This window comes from Tyto alba, unplaced genomic scaffold, assembly GCF_018691265.1.
Source record: "Tyto alba isolate M040663 unplaced genomic scaffold, T.alba_DEE_v4.0 Super-Scaffold_6, whole genome shotgun sequence".
Classification (NCBI taxonomy): domain Eukaryota; kingdom Metazoa; phylum Chordata; class Aves; order Strigiformes; family Tytonidae; genus Tyto; species Tyto alba.
Genome location: NW_024881327.1, coordinates 45362407 through 45382866, shown reverse-complemented (window position 1 = coordinate 45382866; position 20460 = coordinate 45362407). Strand labels below are relative to the sequence as shown.

General features: G+C 35.1%; 1 protein-coding gene across 4 annotated transcripts in view; it reads left to right on the top strand.

The window, feature by feature from the left end:
* RGS12 (regulator of G protein signaling 12) overlaps positions 1-20460 on the top strand; it is a 91788-nt gene that overhangs the window by 25780 nt on the left and 45548 nt on the right. For 2 of the 4 annotated variants that reach the window (XM_042808288.1, XM_042808289.1), the window contains exon 3: positions 456-575. In XM_042808288.1, the coding sequence (XP_042664222.1) occupies positions 456-575 (120 nt within the window). Of the gene's footprint in view, positions 1-455; positions 576-10598; positions 10706-15319; positions 15423-20460 lie in introns of those variants that run through there. The other 2 variants (XM_032987417.2, XM_032987416.2) reach the window with 2 other exon arrangements.

The window sequence follows — 20460 nt, the reverse complement described above, 5'->3', positions numbered from 1 at the left end:
AACAGAAGCTGGGTGAAGTGATTTCTAGGATGGTAATTTCCTATAGAAAGAACAAATACTTTGTCACTGTAAGTATTTTCCAGTTAGGACGGTAAAGATCTAGGATTGTTTTGATTTTATTTAAGCTCTGTCTACTAATACTGACATGTAGCATGTGTATACTTCAGCAACCTAACTGACAATTCATGTTTATACAGTAACTTAATGCTGAATATTTATGATATTTGACTTGAGACTGGAAAAGTCATAACTTCGATGATTTTAATACATGATTTTACAGGGGCATGGCAAGCAACCAACTTGTGTTGAAACTGTGGTCCTGTTACAGGTTTGCAAATCATCTCCTTGGAATTCTGTAGATACTGATACTTAAAATGAAGATGCTGTCACTATGATCAGCAATGTACTAAAATTAAAGAAGTAAAATAATAATATATATTTTCTGTTTTGTTTAGGGTGCAAAATTTGGACATCCAATGGGATTAAATCAGGCTCCTCCCCTGCGTTCTTCTGTTCGAAGATCATTTGGAAGATCTAAGCGATTTAGTATTACTCGTTCTCTGGATGACCTTGAGGTAATTAACTTTCACTTAAAACTTAGAATTGAGTCCTAGAGAGAAACTTACAGTAGTTAATGCTGATCATTAATGAAAGAAAGTAAGTAATATCTGTAGTGTAATGAAGTTACCAATCATCATATGACATTTATGTGAGGGGAATACAGATTTGAGGTATCACATGATTTTTTCAGTGTTTAGTAGTTTACATTGATGCCAGCAGTGGCTATTCTTTCTGTGGGAAATTTTGCCTTGATTTTACCTATCAGAGCTGGTCATGTAAAGCAAAACAATACAGTTTTGCTGATCAGAATGTTCATCATATCTCAGAAATCATTGTATCATGATATCATGTAAAAAGTCAAATGCATATCATATTCTTTTTTTTCATTCAGCTGATGATCATTGCATTGAGGAAATTTTAGGGGGTTAAATTTGCTGCTGGACCAGGCTTTTTACATAACTTCCTAAGGAGGGTAGCTTAGTAAGTATGGAAAAGTTTTAAATATGCTTTAATAGTTTTTTCCTCCTTATATGTCAGCAGTTGAGGGAAGGGAATTTCTAATCAATTTGTTATTGGGCATTGGTTATGGTGATTTTGGGTCTTTCTGAGTGTAATACAGTTATGCTGTTTCACATCTGATATAACATCAGCTGATGCCTGGGCCTCAGTGGCCAACCTTATTGATTTTGGTGAAAACAAGAAATGAAAAGCCATCTGAATTTTAAAGTTGTTCTTCCTGCTCTGCTGAGAGCCTCCCTCAACCAGCTGTGGGAATAAATCTTCCTTTTATCTTTTCTTCAAGTGGGCTTCCTTGGGAAAACCTGACCCATAGTGATGTGAAGGTGAATGGAGAGATTTTTCTTTTACTCCTTTACCATTCTTATCTTGAAGAAGGTTTGTGGTTGGGGAGAAACAAAAATATGTGCAGAGCTCTTGGCATGGGAACCATGTAATATGTATTATACCACTCTTCAGCATGGGAGGGAATGTGGCACACTGATACCTCTAAATGGGAAGGAGGTGTTTAAAAAGCATTTGAGATGGGAGGAGGAAAGAAGGAGATATTCTGAGTTCACTGCAGTGGGAAAATGTAGAAAGAATGGCATTTTACTGACCCTGAACTAAAGGAGAGTGGAGCCCATTGCACTGGATTTTTAGGGAACAGAATATATGGAAGGAGCTTCTGGTGTGCTTAGGGAATGCAGGTAGGAACTGTAATTACTTATTTCTCAGATGTTTTAAAGGACATTTTTCATTGTGGTCTATTTTTATCTTGTTGTCTGAAGCTTTTAAGTGTCTTGCTAATTTTTTCTAGTCATGGAAAATACTTTTTCATGTCTTTGCACTCATAACTTTAATACAGTAAGTGCATAACTTTAACAAAGAGAAGCAACATCCTCGGGATAAAGCTGTTTGGGAACCATCTAGCTACATCTTGGTTCATCAGAAAATGGTGATTCTTCTAAATTAAAAAAGCTTAATAATATATATCACCAGTTTTGACAGAATTTCTGGTCACAGTAAGAGAGAATTGTCTCAGAATATTTGAGACCCTAGTGCTAGTAATTCAAGTGCAATAGGAAAAACATGGTTCACACCATATTCTTCCAGACTGAAATTTCATATAGATTTATGTGCATATCTCATATTTTGAGAGAGTGTTTTAAACACCAGGGTTGTAATTTAATTTCTGTTGTTGGAGCTGTTTTACATTGCATAAATATTCATTAAAATAGGGACTTGGTACTATCAGTTAATTTCAGAAAGATGTCATAATTACTAGCCTAAAAAGTCAATTTTTCTCTCATTATGTCTTAGTTGGTATTTGTTAGTGTATATAAATTGTGTAGCACCCACAGGAGGGATTGAGAGGCTTTCTGTGTTACCCAGTGTCTTAACTGTTAAAGCTATTACTTTGGATAAAGTAACTTACATTCTAGGTCATGATCTGAATCAGACAAAGAAACAATCTGTATTAGAATCTGTATTTGGATGAATGCCCTTACTACATGTAGTTGTTTGGGTGTGGACTGCTCTCTGTCAATTGCTTCTTTTAGCTTTGAAATATCTTTTTTTCCTCTGCATGCTATAAGAGAATGATATGCTAGCCACCAGGAGAAATACCAATCCAGAGAAGAGTTTCAAAAACTTCTTAAGTTGAAGTAAAATGGTGTTGAGATATTTTGATTTTGGTTCTAACTTTAACGTTGCTACTGCAGCACTCTTCTGAAGTACTATTACACTAAGTGTATTAGAACACAATGCTGTTAGCACATGTTTAGAATATTTCAGGCCATCTATTTAGAGTTGCTGGAAGAGGAAATAACAATACCAGGAAATTCTTAGAGACTCCACCTTTGGTATAATGATTGTGAACGTACTATACAGGCTACCCAGTTCCTTTTGTGTTCTTTCCAGTTACCTTAGCAGAATGGATAAGGTACTAACTCAAACATGAAGTTTGAAAATGTATATGCTTCTCTGAGCTTGTGGGTTTGATTGCTGCTGGCATCAAACTTAGTCTTCTAAATCGAGCAGTATAAGTAGGTTCCATGCAGTTTCTTTTATGGGCATGTGCTAAACACTATTCATTTTCTTATGGGTCTGAGGAAGCCTGTATTTGGATTTTTGTGTGAAAATATGAACTTGCGCCTCTTGTCTTAGGAACTCTACTGTGTGAAATACAAGCCATCAGTTTTACTGTCTTCTGCCATAAGGTGGCGTGGTTCCTTTGCCTTTTTTTTTTTCTTTTTAATCTATCCAAGACTAAACCGTATTTTTATATATATCATTTTAATAAATAAAAATAGTGATTGCAAGAGAATATCCCACTTTTTATTTTAAATTGTTAGATTATGGCTGCCTATACACGCACAAACAATATTCTTACAAGGTTAGAATTGGCTGTAATGATAGAGTTGCCTCTCCTTAAGCATTTTCCTCCTACCTGCAGTAGCTGTATTATGCATAGAAGAAAACAGAGAAATTTGTAGGTTTAACCTCTAGGTGCTGTTTTTACTAATGGAACTTGTATACAAGATTATTTTAAATCTGAAGGAATCAAAATAGGATGAGTGTGCAAAATTAGCGGATGCAGTTATGTTACGACTACGTTACACAAAATGTCTCAAAAACACAAAATACACAATTTTATTTCTAAACTGTGGAAATTGTGCTTGTTCACACCAGGTCTGAATATGATTATCTTGTAAGTTGGAACTCAGTTCATAAAATTAGTGTGTCTTGTATATGCCTTAATTGTGTTGCTTTCACAAGAAATGTATTTACCTTTTTCTTTCTTAAATTACAAGAAATCTGTTTTTATGAAGAACAGATTCTTGTTTTGTATGTAGCAATAAGTTTTTGTATGTAAATCATTTGTCATTATGCAATAGTGTCCATTAATGACCATGTTAAAATTCTGTGATTTCCACCAATATTACTTTATAGCATGTTGATTGGTTCATGTTTGCAAGGTGTAGCTTAAGCTAAATGGAATTTACCATGATTTAGGATTATGTAATGTTTGGACTAATGAGAGAGCATGATCCTGTCTTTCTTCCTACTTTTTTCCTTGTAGGTAAATGCCACTACTCTCATCCTCTTGCACAAGTCTGTCCCATCAAAGACATTGTTTATAGATTTATAAACACATTAAAGGTGGCTCTGTGAGACTGCAGAGACTAGAACACTGCCTCTGTAAAAAATTACAATAAACAGAGTAATCCTTTTACTCATCAACAGTTTTGGAAACAGATTCCATAATACTTTAAACTGTAGCTCATTCCATTAAGATTTTAGGTTTTTTTGAGGTCTGTAAAAATGGGGGACCCTTGCAGTATTCCCTTGAAGTCAACAAATTTAGGTTCCTCCTTGCCGAGAACATTCAAAGCTGTTGTGTTTCCTGAAAATCACTGTCGCACTTGTACTTTTGGTATTTCTCTGTGGTTAAATGTAGGACAGAATAGTATCATGAGAGACATAATATCTTAGGCAAAATAGTGTCAAGGTCTTTAAGTACTGTTAAGTAATCTTTTAGTGGAGAGATCTTTTTAGAATTAAAGACTGTTTAATTATTTTAACTAAATATCAGAACAAAAAAAAAGATGGCTGTTGCTGCTTTTCTTCTTGTCCTTATCCTTTTTTTTTGGAACCTTAAAGCTGTATCTGTTACGGAAAAGAACATTTGTTGGATTAAATTTATAGAATTTAGTACTGTTTTCAAAGCTGGAACGTATCATATATTCCTTTTAAAAATCAGTGAGAGGAATTCTGTTAGAATGTTCTATCTTAATTATAACCATTAATGTAGTATTATTAGCTGTTATTATAGATAATAATGCTTGATTTTTTTCTGTTTTGTTAATTCCACTGAAGCAACTTTTTTGCATTTCATCTGCTAATTGAAAGCATACAACACATCTCTTTGGTATGAGGTTTTTGTACTAATGAGTGACTTGTCTCTGCTGGATATTAGCTTTGGCATCTGTGGGTGGCAAAACCCCCTAAATGCTCATTTGACTTAATAATGAGTTTTTAAGTGGGTACCTGTCTTTGTTTGACTGATTTAAATAATCAGACAAAGCTTACACAGGGAGATAATAGCTTATATTAATCCAACTAGTATACTAGGAAAATCAGACAAGAAGAGCTAAACATGCCCCAAACTTTTCCCATCCTGTTAGTTGATCTAATAAAAACTATTAACTCTCCCTGCAGAGCTTGCTTTACTGATGTTCTTAGATCATCACCATGATCACAGTGCCACCACTGTGGCTAGTATTATTACGTGATTTAAACTGAGACCTCTTATTCTCAGCTTATATTTGTGAATTTCAAATTTGAAAATAATGTATATTTTTGTCTTAGGTTTCACTAAATTTTTAAAGCTAGGATAACTTCCCATGGGCTGCCAGTATACACAGGTTCCACCATGTACTACCTTTAAGTATTGCCTCTTTTGCATATATTTTGTCCTAATTTTTATCTAAGGTGTAACTGACCAATTGACAGTTTTGCTGTCTGCTTTCATGAAGGTGGAGAAAAGGCCAGTTTGTGAAATAAAACTGTGTGCCAGAATAAAATCTCAATTTTTGTATGTAAAAGGTAGTTCTGTATTTTTAGCATGCTAATAATAGAGTTCTTACAGGGCTACTCTTGTCTCATAATGGATGTTCTGAGTCCAAATGCTAACACAGTCCAGACCCTAACACTGCATTTTGGAAGCCTTGTGGATTTGTGACAACAGCCTGGGTTCTTTGTTTCTCTTTTCCCTTTGCTAGAACCTGTCTGGTGTGGCTTAGTGGAGTAGCCGTGAATGACAGATCCTATTTCTTGGAGTGTGACCCCTTAAACCAGTGAAAAGCATAAGGTGTGTGCTTAGTGATTTTACAGACACTTGCTATACAGCTCAAACCCTCTTGCTGAACTATAGTATACAGCATTAAATAGTGTAAGTTAGTCATGACACTAATCACTGATTTCTTTACCTTGATTTACTGTACCATATGTGGTCATGGAGCCAATTAATAAGGCTTTGAAAGCAACCAGTGGTTTCTGCCAGGCATTCTTCTGCTCTGTTCAGACCTTTGACTGTTGCAGTCCTGGATGGAGTTGGGTACCTATGGTGCTGCAGAGTGGCTGCACACCAGTGCTGGGAAATGAAGCAGTGCCAGGGCACGGAGGCAGGCAGGGATTGCAATGATTGTACTGTCACCTTGTTAGAGTTATCATTTATGTGGCTTCATCCTGGGCCGACTAGTGTATTTTCTCAAATGATTTCGAATGTGGTTTAGAAATTAGCCCTAATAGCTAGAATCACTGTGCCCAGCAGGCAGTTTGGATGCAACCAACTTGATTGATAGGAGGTTGGGAGAGCTTGGTGGTGTGATGGTGGCCAGAAGGCACCAGCTGTCTTTGGAACTACACGGTAGCTTATGGCGCTATTTGACTGGTACAGATGCAGCTAGTATGTCTGTAGGTTGCCATCATGTCATTCTGGATGATGCCTGTGTTATCCCTTAGTAATTTTTTTTTGCTGTCCTCATTCTTTAGTATGCTTTAAAGACTTCCAAGAGCGTAATTGGCTCACATTTGTTTCTCTAGACTGCTCTATTAAGAATTTCAAACTTTTCAGCACACTCTAGAGGATCTTCTTCAGGCTTTTACTTTGACATGTGTGGTCTTAACAGGTACTTTAGTTATATCCATTGTTACTCCCTAAAGAAGGAAAAGGTTATGCTAGCAGTATACATTTATTTTTTCCACATACTGTGCACTAGCATTAATATTAAGCCTTTGCTAATATTTTATACTGTGCCATAATTTTTAAAATATTACCAATATATGCTCTTAAGTTCTCCTTACATTTATAGACTTCATAATGGAAAATTCTTATGCTGTTCACACTATTTTGTGAAGCATCTGACAAAGGTGGGGTGGACAACAGATGAGTACAGTTGTGTGTAACCTCTATTGTGAATTAGAGATACTTATTTCTAGATATAATCCAGAATGTTAAACTCTGTAATCCTTTTTTTCCTAACACTGAGAATAATGGGATTTGTTTTCTGTTATTGCAATTGGTAAAATGACCATACTTTGGTAATTTTACTGTTAACTGTTTTCTCCTGCTTTTGGTTATTTTCTTTTTTTTTTGAGATTCCGGAGAAATTTGTGATGTAAATTTGTGTGTAAAAAGTGGAGTAGTCAGACAATGTGCTGAGAGTTGGATCTCATCTCTGCTTTCTTTGTAAGGTGCATATGGCAGGGCTCGTCATGGCAGTGCCTATCCCATACTTCAGTGCCTGCGAAGAAACCAACAGAGTTGCCTAGGATGGATTCCATAGGGGATTCAGTCTCCGTATGTGCAAAGACAGTAGGCACTGTTTGGAGACATTTCTCCCTGCGCAAGCAGTCAGTACATTGTCTGACCCTGCCACTCAAGTGTGTCCAAGTCATATTGCCTCTGGGCTTGGCTCTCCAGCACAAACCAATTTCTGTCACAGGACCATAGGCATAGTATATGCTTTCAGGGACTAGAAACAAACTTGTATTCTGCATGAATCCCCAGGCAGCAAGCCTTACTTCTTGTCAGTAGCCAGTACTGCCATTTTTAAGATTTTTGATTAAATGGATGCAGGTGAATTTATAGGTTCAAAATATCTCTGATACAGTCACGTTTATGAAACTACAGAGATCAGCCAGGGTGAAAAGTTAAAATAACCACCTGAAGCTGCAGAGGGGTCATATCCCTTAGTTCAGCAATATAAGGTATCGGACCTTGGTTTTGGCTCCGTACTTTTGGTTGTGGTTTCCATGAGTAGTGACAAAACAGTCAGTGCTTGCAGAACTGGGACTCTTGGTAGGTGGGCAAGCTCTCCAGGGTGTCTTTCTCTGTAACCTTTGGTACATAGCATTCTTTTAAAATTGGCTTTACTGTCTTTGAACTGAAACTGTTTGCTCATCTGGGTCTCATTAATGAGGCACATGACATTAAGGCAGAGTAATAGCTTACTGCACTGGGGTCTGTTATTGAAACCCAGAATTATTTGATGCTTAAGGTTGGCCCTTTCTTCAGTTTCTTATGTTACACTTGTTGATTCAAGAGCATCTTTTAAGACTCCTCCCAAGAAGGTGAGCAGTGAGGTGAAGTTACTCAAGGTAATAAGGACAAGAGCAGTCTCTGAAGATGAGAGCAGGCTGCTTTTACATGACTAAATGACTGGACAACAAAATAGCAGATGAAAATGTATGCAGACAAATGTTGAGCAATGCAAATGAGGCAAAATAGCCCTAGCTTCATGTATCAAATAATCTGAGCTGACTGTTTCTTCTCAGAAGTGAGGTCTTTGAGTTATAAGGGAGAGTTGCATGAACACATCAGCTCAGTACAGCAGTGATGAAGCAAAATCCTGCATTATGAATTATTAGGGAAGGAATAGAGTGAAAAAATGCACATACATCTGATTTGTCCACACTTGGTCTCTTTATTTCAATAATGTAGTAATATATTAGAATTAGAAAGGGTTCAGAAAGGCATAAAGAAAGAGTACAAAATCATGGGTGGCATAGAAAACGTAGTTGGGATTGACTTCTCACTGTCTCCTTTGGGACAAGAAGTCAACGCCATTAATGAAAAGTAGCTGGGGCCAGGAGCAAAACAAACAGAAGAACACAATTGTTCATGCAGGAGGTGAGTCGGTCTGTGGATCGTCGCACCGCTGAGTGCTGTAGATGCAGGAAATTTGCATGTCCTGGGGGGAAGTGGACAAGTATTTGGAAAAGAGAGCCACTGGGGATTATTAAGAAGACAAGCCACAACAAGGTCAGGAAATCTCCTGAACTAAAAATACCTGGAGTCTGGGAGAATGTAATCAGGGAAATGTCCTGTATGTTGCCCTGTGCTACTCATCGGTAGACATCCATGTGTGGCCACTACTAGAAACATAATACTGGGTTTGATAAACCAATGTTCTGAACAGATTATGTTCTTAGTCTCAAGGATGGACATTGCATCTCCGTAACTGTGGGATTATGGATGGTACTTTTGGCACAGGAAGCTACATTACCTTTAATTTGGTATAAACTTCTTTGTAAAGTAAAAGGCTCACTGACCATAGTATCTCCTAGTGCAGAGTAACTGCTGTGGGCTCTGGAAGCATTTACTGTTTGTGCTACAGCTGTCTGAGGGAGGAGGAACCTGCAGCTTTCCTGGTTAGAAATTCTGCTGCAAACAGATTGTCCATGCAATTCCTGAGTGGGAATGAGGAACTGTGTGACTGGTTTCATGCCTCGCTGATCCTGCCCTCCCTCTGCTGCTCTTCCTGTTACCTGGTATTTTTGTTGTGTCACATGCTAATGGGGGTAAGGAAGGATTTTTGTTCTGTGAGACCTGGTTAATGTTAGCGAACAAATTAATGCTTTACTGAATAAACTAAATTGGTATTTCTAGACTATAATCACAGAATACATGCAGCACAAATGATAGCGCTATAGCCATCTGTGATTGTTTCTGAGCCTGTCTCCATGCTTAAACTGCTGGGATTTTGGCTAGGAGTTGGTACCATTTAATTTTCACCATCCTTATGGATTTATCAGTCCAGGGAAGTCTAAAGAAAAAAAAAAAACAATCCACCAAACAGAAAAAGGAGTTACCTGTGGAGCTTCTAATAGATGAGTTACTACTTTTTATTCAATATTAAATCATCAAAACATTTCATCTGCTCTTCTGCCACTTAAAAAAATACAGCAAAATTCCCATCCTCTACTTCCCTCTGGACCAAGGAGCTGCAGAAGTATGGTATTTAAGCATTATTTGTGGGGCAGAAAGCCTGTGCATTTCTTTCTGAAACTGCACAGATATTGCTGGTCTGTCTGGAGAGTAGGTGTGGTATTGAAAATTATGAGAATCATGTTTCACTTGGAACGCAATCCTTGTAAATGCCAATGCCCTGCTTACTCAAAAGAACACAGAGTGTTTTGGTAGGATGAGATAGATTGCATAATATGCATACATGTGATTGTAATCATACTGAGGCACGTACCTACATGCCAGAAACTGAAAGAAATTTGCTGTGAGTCTTACAAGTTTTAACTTTTTTTTTTTGAAAAAAGTATTTTTAGATTATATTTTAAGTATTTTTAATAGGGATTGATGACCTAGTTCATTCAGATAATATACTCATCAAAGGTGAATGTATTAAAAAAGATAATACTTTGAAGGAGAAAACAGTGTTGACTCAATGCTTAAACAAGTTTGGACAAATGTTTAAGACAGAGTCCTGTAGGCCCTTACCAAATGCATTTTACATTAGCAGATTCCTCAGCAGCATGCTGTTGTCTTTACAGAAGCTTTATTGTTACGCAGGACCTGCCTAAACACCATTTTAAAAGCTGCCTGTTCCTTTTGATGAGAAGATACAGAACCAGTATTGAGGGCGGAGAATGTGCTGGGGAGGGAGGAGAATGGGAGAGGTGTTGATAGGGCAACAGGCAGAGAAGCCTCATTTTTTTACTGGACTCTGGAAGAAGTAAATATGTGTTCAGAAAGAGCATAATAATAAAGTTGAAGGGACTGTTTCTTAACAATGAGATATTAAAGTATTTATACATGGAGAAAACTTTTACAGATAGTCAAGTGTCTGTAAGTATAAAGTTTTGTTTGTTTAAAGTGAACAGAAAACAGGAATATGGTTTAATGAATAGTCTTCCGAGCTAAGAAATCTTGCAGTGAAATATGATAAATAATGCTTCTAAGGATTCAATGAGGTTTTAAAGAGACAAAGTTTGTAAGTATAAGTATTTAAGTTGACTTTCTATATAAGCTCTTATGAAATTAATACACCATTTTTACAGAAATGTTTTATATATCTTTTTAGCATTGTATTGTTTTTAAAGTGTGGAGTATAGTAGATATAAAGTTACTTCTCTAATTAAATTTTTTATAAATGTTTCACTTAATTTTCACTATACTTGCACATGTGTTTCCGTAAAGCAAGAATGGCATGCTATAAGTTACATTCTAATTGTTACAGCGTTATTTTAAGGTGTGCAGCTAAAGTGATTTTTTTTTTTTCCTTCCAGCTGGATTTTTATCCAATAAAACAGAATCCAGATGGTATGAGTTATTAAAATAACTGAAAATAAATTAAAAGTATTTCTAGTTTACAAAATCTCTGGTGAGACTTCAGAACAATTTTAGTTTCTTATAGCTCAGCAAACATGTATTTTGTAACTAAAGGTCCTAGCTGTATTATCAAATTTTGACATTATAATCATATTCTTTATGTCTATATATCTCAGAGTAAAATTGTATTTAATGCTAAAAGTATAGCAGCAAAACTACCACTTTTTAAGATGAAAAGTATAATAAACAATTGCAAGGCTTAAGAAGATGTATTTTCATTGTTTACTGAAAAACTAGTAGTTTTCATGCTTTTTACATTGATTTCCTCAAAATCTATTGATTCTTAGAGGCTCCATCTGCAGCAGGAAATTCAGAAGCAGCTTAATCTGTTTCAGTGATCTGTCACTTAATCATATCTTCCTTAATATGTAATTTAATTTTAGTTTACTATTGGGTTGCAAGTCACCTTCCATCCGAATGTGCAAGTTATGCTGTTTCGGCATGTTTTTATCAGTGGAGAGGATTCAGTTGTTTTAAAATGTTGATCAACAGAAGGGGGAAAAAAAAATTATTTAAAAAACATTTTTGAAAAAGTATATTTTTTATTATCAGTTTACAGTGAGGCTCCACAGAAATATTTTTCAAAGTTTACAATATGGCTTTCAAAACCAAATACATGTTTTTAGAATAGATTTTTTGATGGCAAATCTTCCTGAATTTAACACTGTTGAATGTGTACATCAGTCTCAGAAGTGTAGGCAGACAGCAGGGGGCACTCGGAACAGCAGTTTGCATCCACTCCCTTTGCTTCACTGAATTTATTGTAAGGGAAGTTGTAGTATTTGACAGGTCAGCTTGTATTTCAGTTATTTCTACACAAACAAATTCCAAATAGTTTGGATTGAAAATATTTTTTATTAATATCACCTTGGAAGAAGAAGGACTTTTATCTTTTAAATTGATAGAGGGAAACCACAATGTTGTAAATAAGAGATTCTTTCCTCTTTTAATCCGTAGCTCATATGGGATCTGTGTATTGTTGAGTAGCTGACAAATCATTGATGAAAATATATCTAGACAGATTATAGAAAATTTGGAAAATTAGGAAAAGAACCCATTTTACTTTATAGCAGAATTTTCATAATTTGCATGTAGGCTTTTTGGTACTCCTGCTTTTTATTTCAGTAACCAGGGTCAGTGAACTAAATCATATTCTTAACAGACATTTTTTCATATGCTGTCATGCCACTAGTTATTTCTTTCTTTAATACAGGATAAAAAAATAAATACTTGATGAGATTTAGGATTTCTGATGGTGCATTCTGCCAATGTCAAATTTACTTGAGGAATTTGTGTGACGAGGAGCTGGTCCAGGGGGTTGCCTCTTTCTAGTTGACTGGTGTTTTTTAAGTCTGTTTTCTTATTTTGGAGTCAGGGATATATATTAAATGCTGTTAATATTTTAAGTTAAAACTTACCCTGGCTTCCCGTAATTCTGTCTTTCGCTTTGTCTTTTTCTGATCTGAAAACAAATGTACAAAAGAAAATATGAGCAGGAAATGGAAGGAGGTTAGAAGAGAAAAACAGATCAACCATATTTGGGGTCTCTACCCCTTCCCACAGTTTAGCTTCTAAGCAGATGGATGTGGGTTTACGAATGTCGTCTTTGGTCTATCTGAATAAGTTTTTTAAAGCTGTTGTGTCATATTTTAACACTTTCCATTATTAGCTTTGCAAATTAACATTCCTTCTGCTTTTGACCTTTGAACTTCGAGTTGCCTGCCTGGTTTACAAATATGGCACACAAAATCACAAGATTTTGAATCTGGCAGCTGCTGAAATAACCTGTGAAAATGTAGAGGGATATGAATTTTTTAAAGGGCTTTCAGAGTCACATGACATTTCATAGACATTATCATTAACTGGTACTGTCTAATTGGTAGACCTTATTTGTGTTGCTAGTAGAGTTACTGTATGGAAAAAATGTGGATGTCCAATGCATAGTTCAATGAAATAAAATCAACAACTCTAAAGGTCTGTTTAAACTAAGGGATTATTAGGTTTATAACTCTAAGTATGAGTGCCTAGAATGTGTAAAACATTGCCCACACACAGTATTCCTAACAATGTTCACTATGGTTTCTCCAGTGAACTGCTAGTCTTGCAGCTATATCCCATTGCACGTGGGATTATTTTTCTCCTAATCATTCTCGTGTGCTTGTGGATAACATCCTCACCTGTTAAAACTCTGCTAGTACATTTAGTCTTTCTAGGTGATTCCTAGAGGACTTAGGTTGAGCATTAAGTAAGCACTATAGATAAAAGTAGTTTTTTGTGTTACCCCAAAGAGTGTTCACAGGGAAGTTCTCTAGGTATTTCTGATCCATTTGTGCTTATTACTTATCCAGTGTAAGGATTATTATGCACCTGATCACCTGCATATTTGTAATAGTGTTGCTGTTTGGTTAAGGTGTTGATGGTGAAAATACATTCTGCATCCCACTTGGTTTATTGTCAAGCAAAATCCAGTATTTACACAGCTCTGGCATTTTTTCTTTATAAAATTATAAATTCTTAATACGTACACATAGTAAAACAGTTCTTCTCTGCAAGTGTCATAGAGCATTTGCTTCTTAAGTCCTAAAATCATGGAGGGTGTAATTTGTAAAACACATTCTTTCCTGTCCACTCACCCATTTGTTTCCATTCCATTTCTTCATGGTATTAAATACTTGGAGAAGACAGCATTCAAAGGTGCAGTGGTGTTTCTATTCAAACAAGTAGTCAATCATAAAATGAACTTTGTCCATTGCAGCAATTTGCTTATGTCTCTAGAATGCTTGTTAAAGTATGCTTCCTCTGTCTTTATCTACAGTTAGCTTAAAATTTTTTCTCTGATCACTCTAAATTAAATTGAGAAGGTTGAGTTTTTCAGTTAACAAAATCTATTCATCCTAAATCAAAAAATGGTAAGATGTGCAGATATGGACTGTCTTTTTCAAGCCAGTCTTACTGTGAGATCTTGAGGAAAGACTCAATTTCTTTTTGCCTCATTTTCTCTGTGTATAAGTTCAGAGTAATATATGCCTTCTTCATATAGTTGTTTTTATATTAGGGGCTCAACCTAGGAACTGTCTGGATGTGGGGTATTTCCCATGCTGCATTGAACAAGGGAAAAGATTCCTCTTTCCTAAACTAGTACTAGTGAGTCCACCTTGGCTTTAAGGACATCCCACTAGCATAAAAATGCCCACTAATCATTCCCAGTTTATAATTCTGGTGTTTATTTTTAGCAGAAAAGTGTATTTTGATTGCTTAAAAAATAACAGCAACAAATGTTTTAGGTCCTATCGCTATTTACTTGTGAAGAACAGCAAACCTCATGAAATCCTATACTTTCCATATACAGTCTCTTAAAGACACTGCTGTCACAGGCAAGGTAATAGCACTTCCCTCTTACATTACAAATAGCCTATTTTGCTCTCTGTTCTGAGGCGCTGTGCACAGAACTGTCTTGACATCAGTTGAGCACAGGCTCAGGTAGTGAGGAAGGAAGGGCAGAATATCATTTGGTTTCTGAAAGGAGAATTTTGTCTTTTGTGACAGTGGGCTGCTCCTAGGTCTTAGCAAATGTGCCAAGTTTCCTTGTACTGCGGATTTTTACATGCAATTTATAGTGTTAACCACTGAAAAGTTAAGCAGAATAGACCGTCTGAGGTCCTGCTTTATTCTGGCTTGCATTATGTAAACCTCTGAAAATAGTGGTTTACTATGTAAATGTTTCTATAACTAATGTTAGGGTGATTAACTAATGTTTTTCTGAAAACTGTCTTGGAAATCTATTTTATTGAATACAGGACTACCGCACAATTCAACGTCATTTTATTTTACTGATTTGTTATAGGAAATGTTTTAAAGTACAATCAGCATGATTTATATAAAATGATCTAGCTTTTCTGGTGAGAGATAATTGAGATCTAATCTAAATCCCTGACGAACCACAGCTTCCTGCATTGGCCTGTTGCTATGGGTAACATAAAGGGAGTAAAATAGAACTTCATACGAAATGCCTTTAAACTTTACTGGCATGTACAGGCATGGAACAGGGTTGAATTTTTTAGTTTAATCTTTGAGAAGCTGATGTGTGAAGGAAATGCTTTTTCCATATTAAGTGAAGATGAATTTAGGAAGAGTACTGTTAGGAAAAATAACTGCTGTTTCTTACGAAGAGCGGGTAAGTGATATGAATTATATTTAGCTAAGTCAAGGCATCGTTGCAGTGAGAATTTAGAAGAAGCTATTGTTATTGGCAAGAAATTAGAGAAGAATGTTATCAGCTTCAGAATGCTTTTTGCTTAGCCTTTAAGCTTTTTTACTTTAAAGTATTTGAGTTAGAATTCCTTTGTAAATGCAAACATTGGGTTTTATTATCGGAGAAGAGTAAAAGGAATCTTATTGCACCAACTAACATTCAGATTTTAAGATGTATTTATGAACTGTGCCCAATATGTACAAAACTAAAAAATCAGTATGTTTATAATCTGTGCCTATTTTTTAATTCTGTGCAATGTATTTTGTATATGCTTTCTGTACCATTATATCATTTATATAATTTGGTAAAACTGTATATATTTTCTATATATCTTTTTCAAAATAATTTTAGGGATGGATTTGGCATTTAAGGCACTGGGTTTATATGTGATAAGACAGATTTTGTTTGGGCTAGAAAGTTGAACATTTATTTCTTAAAGGAATTCCAAATGTCACATCGTTTAATGTTCATATGTTGTTTTTATAGAATCAAATATTTGACAAAAATATTTAACCTTCAGAGAAGAATGTATTTGGTAAAATTATTGTACAGTAGTTGTACTGTATTTTTTTTTCCTTGGGAATTCCTACATCTGTAATACTTTTGTATTAACTATTATAAATGCACTTCTTTGGTGGTAGAGAATTGAAAAGACAAATTATGTAATAGTCCTCCTATAAGTGGCATCCTTCTCATAGAATTCTAAATCATGAAATTAATTGCAATAATATTTTGAAACTAGGATAAAAACACTATAATATTACTCTAATATTTAGGTGATAAGTGCATTTTAGATTATTTATTAGAAGGAAAATCTAGCAATAATTTGTAAGTAATATGACCTTATTTTTTATTTAAAATGTTAGAACAGTGTATTCCATATTTTAAGACTTGATGTCCCTCCCAGAGATCATTGGAGTTCATGGCATTTGAACAGTGTTAATGCTGTAATGTATTTTAAAGGATTTAAATATGTGTATATAATGTAAGTCATGGAGTAATGTGACAGAAGATCTAGGGACCTGCTCATAATTCATACCTTGTCAAAAGGAGAAGTTGCTTCAGGTGATTTAATAAGGAGTTTGAACAAAGCTGGATGCAAGCAGACAGTCAAGTGAGTGATAGGTTTTCCCGGAGCTAAGTGACAGAATGTTTGAAAGTTGGCTATTTGTATTCAGTCTGTAAATCTTCAGTGCTTCGTCTCTTAAAGAGCACGACAAGTTTCCCAAACTTATTTTGTATCTTGAAATCATATGAGAAAATCAGTTTAGAAGGTCAATGGAGCTAGGTATGCTGTTCCAAGCTGAAAGCCTTAATTAGAGGGGCTTTTGTAAAATAGGGTGTAGTATAATACTGTACTAGGTAAGTCTAACAGATTCTGAGGGCAGCAGTCAGAGAATTCTTTGGATGCAGCAAAAAGTTGATGCCTGTACTGGAAGAAAGTGTACTTTAGAAAGGACACATAGGTCATTTTTAATCCATTTTTCTTTAAATCTTTCTGGATGCCCAGGAAAGGAATAGATGTTTCTGTTTAATCTGTTATTTTGTCATTGTTAGGATAGGAGAGAGGAATACATCTTCACTCTCCTTATAGTTTTTATCCTTCTGCATCTCAGAAGGAGTTGGAAATAGATATGTCTTCTTTGACTCACAAAGGCACTCACCCACATTCTATTAGCACAGATGATTTCATGTTGCTCCATTTTATTGCTAAGGCCTGGCATTTCCTAGTATGTGTCACCCCTCATGATATCCCCATCTTTCCCTTTGTTCTACTCAAGTACTTGAGCATGACTTTGACTTGAATGACAAATCTTGAGGTGGAGAAAAAGGACATTTTTGTATTGTATTATCTGGATAGTCTGTACACATGGATTTGTTTGCTCAATGTAATGTCTGGGATATGGGTTGAGTAATTTTTGGTTTTCTGCATCATGGTATTATGGCAGACTTTGACAGTATTTGCTTAGTTTCCTGTGACCTGATCCACGTAAAATGGAACTAAGTGAATTTTCAGTTTCTGCCAACTGAAAGATGTCATCAGGCTAGTTTCATGCAGTGGTGCACACATCTAGCAGGTTATACACCATGAAGGCTAAAAGATATAAGCTGTTTCAACCTTATGAATTATTCTCCTTTATGCCCTCTCTCCCTTTTTACCCTGTTGGTACAGGATACTATGTTGTCTATTTCTATTTTGAAAAAAAAAAAAAGTACTCATGAAGTAGTTTTTTCCCTGTTAATTATTGTAAGCTAATACTCTTAGATTTGTTGCAAGCACATCCTGAACATGACATCAAAAACCTCATGGGCCCTTCTGGTTTTTCCACCTAGCAAAGAGAGATGATACAAAGAGAAATTTTACATGTTTTCTCTTAATCAGAACTTTAGGCTATCTAATATATGTTGAAGCATTTGCCAGTTTACAGAGACCTAGAACATCTTTTATGGTGTATGATAACTGGGAAGCCACTGTTTAGCTTGCTGGCCCTGTCAAGGAGCTCCTCACTTGGATCAAGATCTTGCCCTGAAGTCTAGGGAAGAGACTTGCATCCTCCATGTGTGTGTCTGTATACCTCATCTGCTAATCCAGCTAGGTGAGCAAGCAGAGTTCCCATGACAGATACACTAGAAGACATTTTAGTTTTCCTAAACTAGATTTATTTTTAAAATTCCACTAATTTGTTGCCATCAGACTCCTGGCATATACCATGGGGTTTTTCCTAAATGAATTTGGAAGTCAGGGTAATTTGAAGAACTAATTTCAGTTCTTATCTGGTTGTGAAAGATTTGAGGGTTGAATGCAATTAGATTTTATCTTTGTGTGACAGTTCATATGTACATTCACAAAATGAATACATGTATGTCCTGTCATTTGGAATGAAATACTTAAATACTTCTTTTTAAATCATCACATTAGCCCTAACTGGCATGGGGTCATATGCTATCCTTCCTCATCTTTCAGAAATGGCTACATACAGGAATTGTTCGATTTTATAGCTTTTTAATACATATGCTTTTCTGAGAGGTAGTTCTTAATATGTATGTGGTGTTAAGTTTCATCAAATAATCAAACATAATAGTAGATCAAATTTTGTCATGAAGAGCCTCCAGTGGTGGTAAGCATGAGCGCTGAAGGGTGAAAACTAGCCCCAAACATATAGTGAATTTTAAAAATTAGATCATCATAGTATTTAAAAAAATCTGGTCTTGCAACTTATACCTTTGGACAAATCTAGACAAGTTTCAGTTGAACAGTTTAGAAGAGAAACTGCTTTGTCTAAATGTGGACTGCATGCAATTTCTGACAGGTTTATATTAAGATTTCTATGTAGTCACAAACATGTTTTGAACATATTACTGTGAATTCTTACACGATAATTACAAGCTTTAGTTTCTAGATGGTTTTGTTGAATTAAGTAGATTTAGTTCAGTTACACAGATGAATTTTAGAAAATGGTCTTAAATTTTATTCTGTGATCTAAAGAAGTAAACTGATAATGCTTGTATAATGCTGGGTAGTTTTAGTGACACTGCAATGTAAAAAAAAAAAATACCATATAGTTGGAATATATCAAAACCAAAGGGAAATTTGAAATAATAGTACAGAATTAGGTGGTTGATATTTAGATAAGAAATTCTGTTCTTTCTAAGAGTACTATTTTTATTTTTTTAAATGTTTAAACATAATATTTACTAAGGCCTTGCTTGGGGAGATTTTAAGATGTTGATACATGTAATGTAACGTGTATCAGCCAGAGCATTTAAAATAAACTCACAAAACCAACCCATAGTATGTAGAAAGCTCACTGCATTAACTTACGCTAAATGGATTGAGGTAAAACTGTACTTCATTGTCCATAGAACTTAATGAAGTGGTACTATTACTGTAATATTTGAGCTTTTCTATGAAATCACATAATTTTTCCTTTAAATTGATATTTTACAATTGTTAACTTCCCAGTTTTTCAAAAAAGTAGTGTAAATATCCCTTTTACTATCATAAGAATCCTACTCTTTTTACTTAATACCTTTCAAAAACATGAATGAGAATTGTACTTGCTATTTGAATCTAGATTCATGCAAGCTGCTGAAGTAAATGACCATTCCTAAAATGTATATACTTTGAAAGTATTTTTATTTTTTTCTTTCTAATGTGTAAACTGATACTATTCCTTACTTTGAGTCATCCTTCATTCTTTGAGAAATGACATTGAAATTGTTTATTCATCAGCTGTTCTGTACGGTATGTGAATAAGAAATTACAAACAGTCATATTTATATAACAGAATTCAGTAATGTAAATTAAATTTTCTAAATTGCAAACATGAATTAAGTTATGGCTTCTTGAATGCATAATATGCTTGCTAGACTTACATGCAAAATAGAAGTAGAAAAGATGTCTTCAGCCTTACTAAAGAAGTGTACCCAAAACAGAAGTACTTTTTTCATACTTGAAATAGTTCTATTAAAAAAAGTGAGATGCCTGGATATACTTTTGATTATATTATTATGCATCACAGACTCAGAAGCATTTAGTTTTGTGTTGTTAAACAAGAAGTGCCATAATTTTTTTTATCTTTTCCATGAAAGGTATGCGTTTATCTGAACTAGCACCAGAGGAATGATGTCAATAGAGACTAGTTTAGATTTCAAAAGTTCCAAAATACTTGTATTTAAAACTAGATCACATCCTCTGAGGCCACAACAGTTTATAACAAGTGATGCTCTTCAGATAGTGTTAACAACAGTATGAGATCCTGTAATGAAATAGAAAAGAGGAAGAAAGGAGAAGATACTATTATTTTAAGTATTACTAAAGGTTTTTGTGGATTTTGAAGGGGAGAGGAAATCTTTATTGACAATGCTGGAACATAAAAACAGACTACGGAGAGATTTTCTCTTTAGTTGTGTATATATGTTTGGTTTTTTCCTCTGTGTTTTCTATCTTGAAGAAATT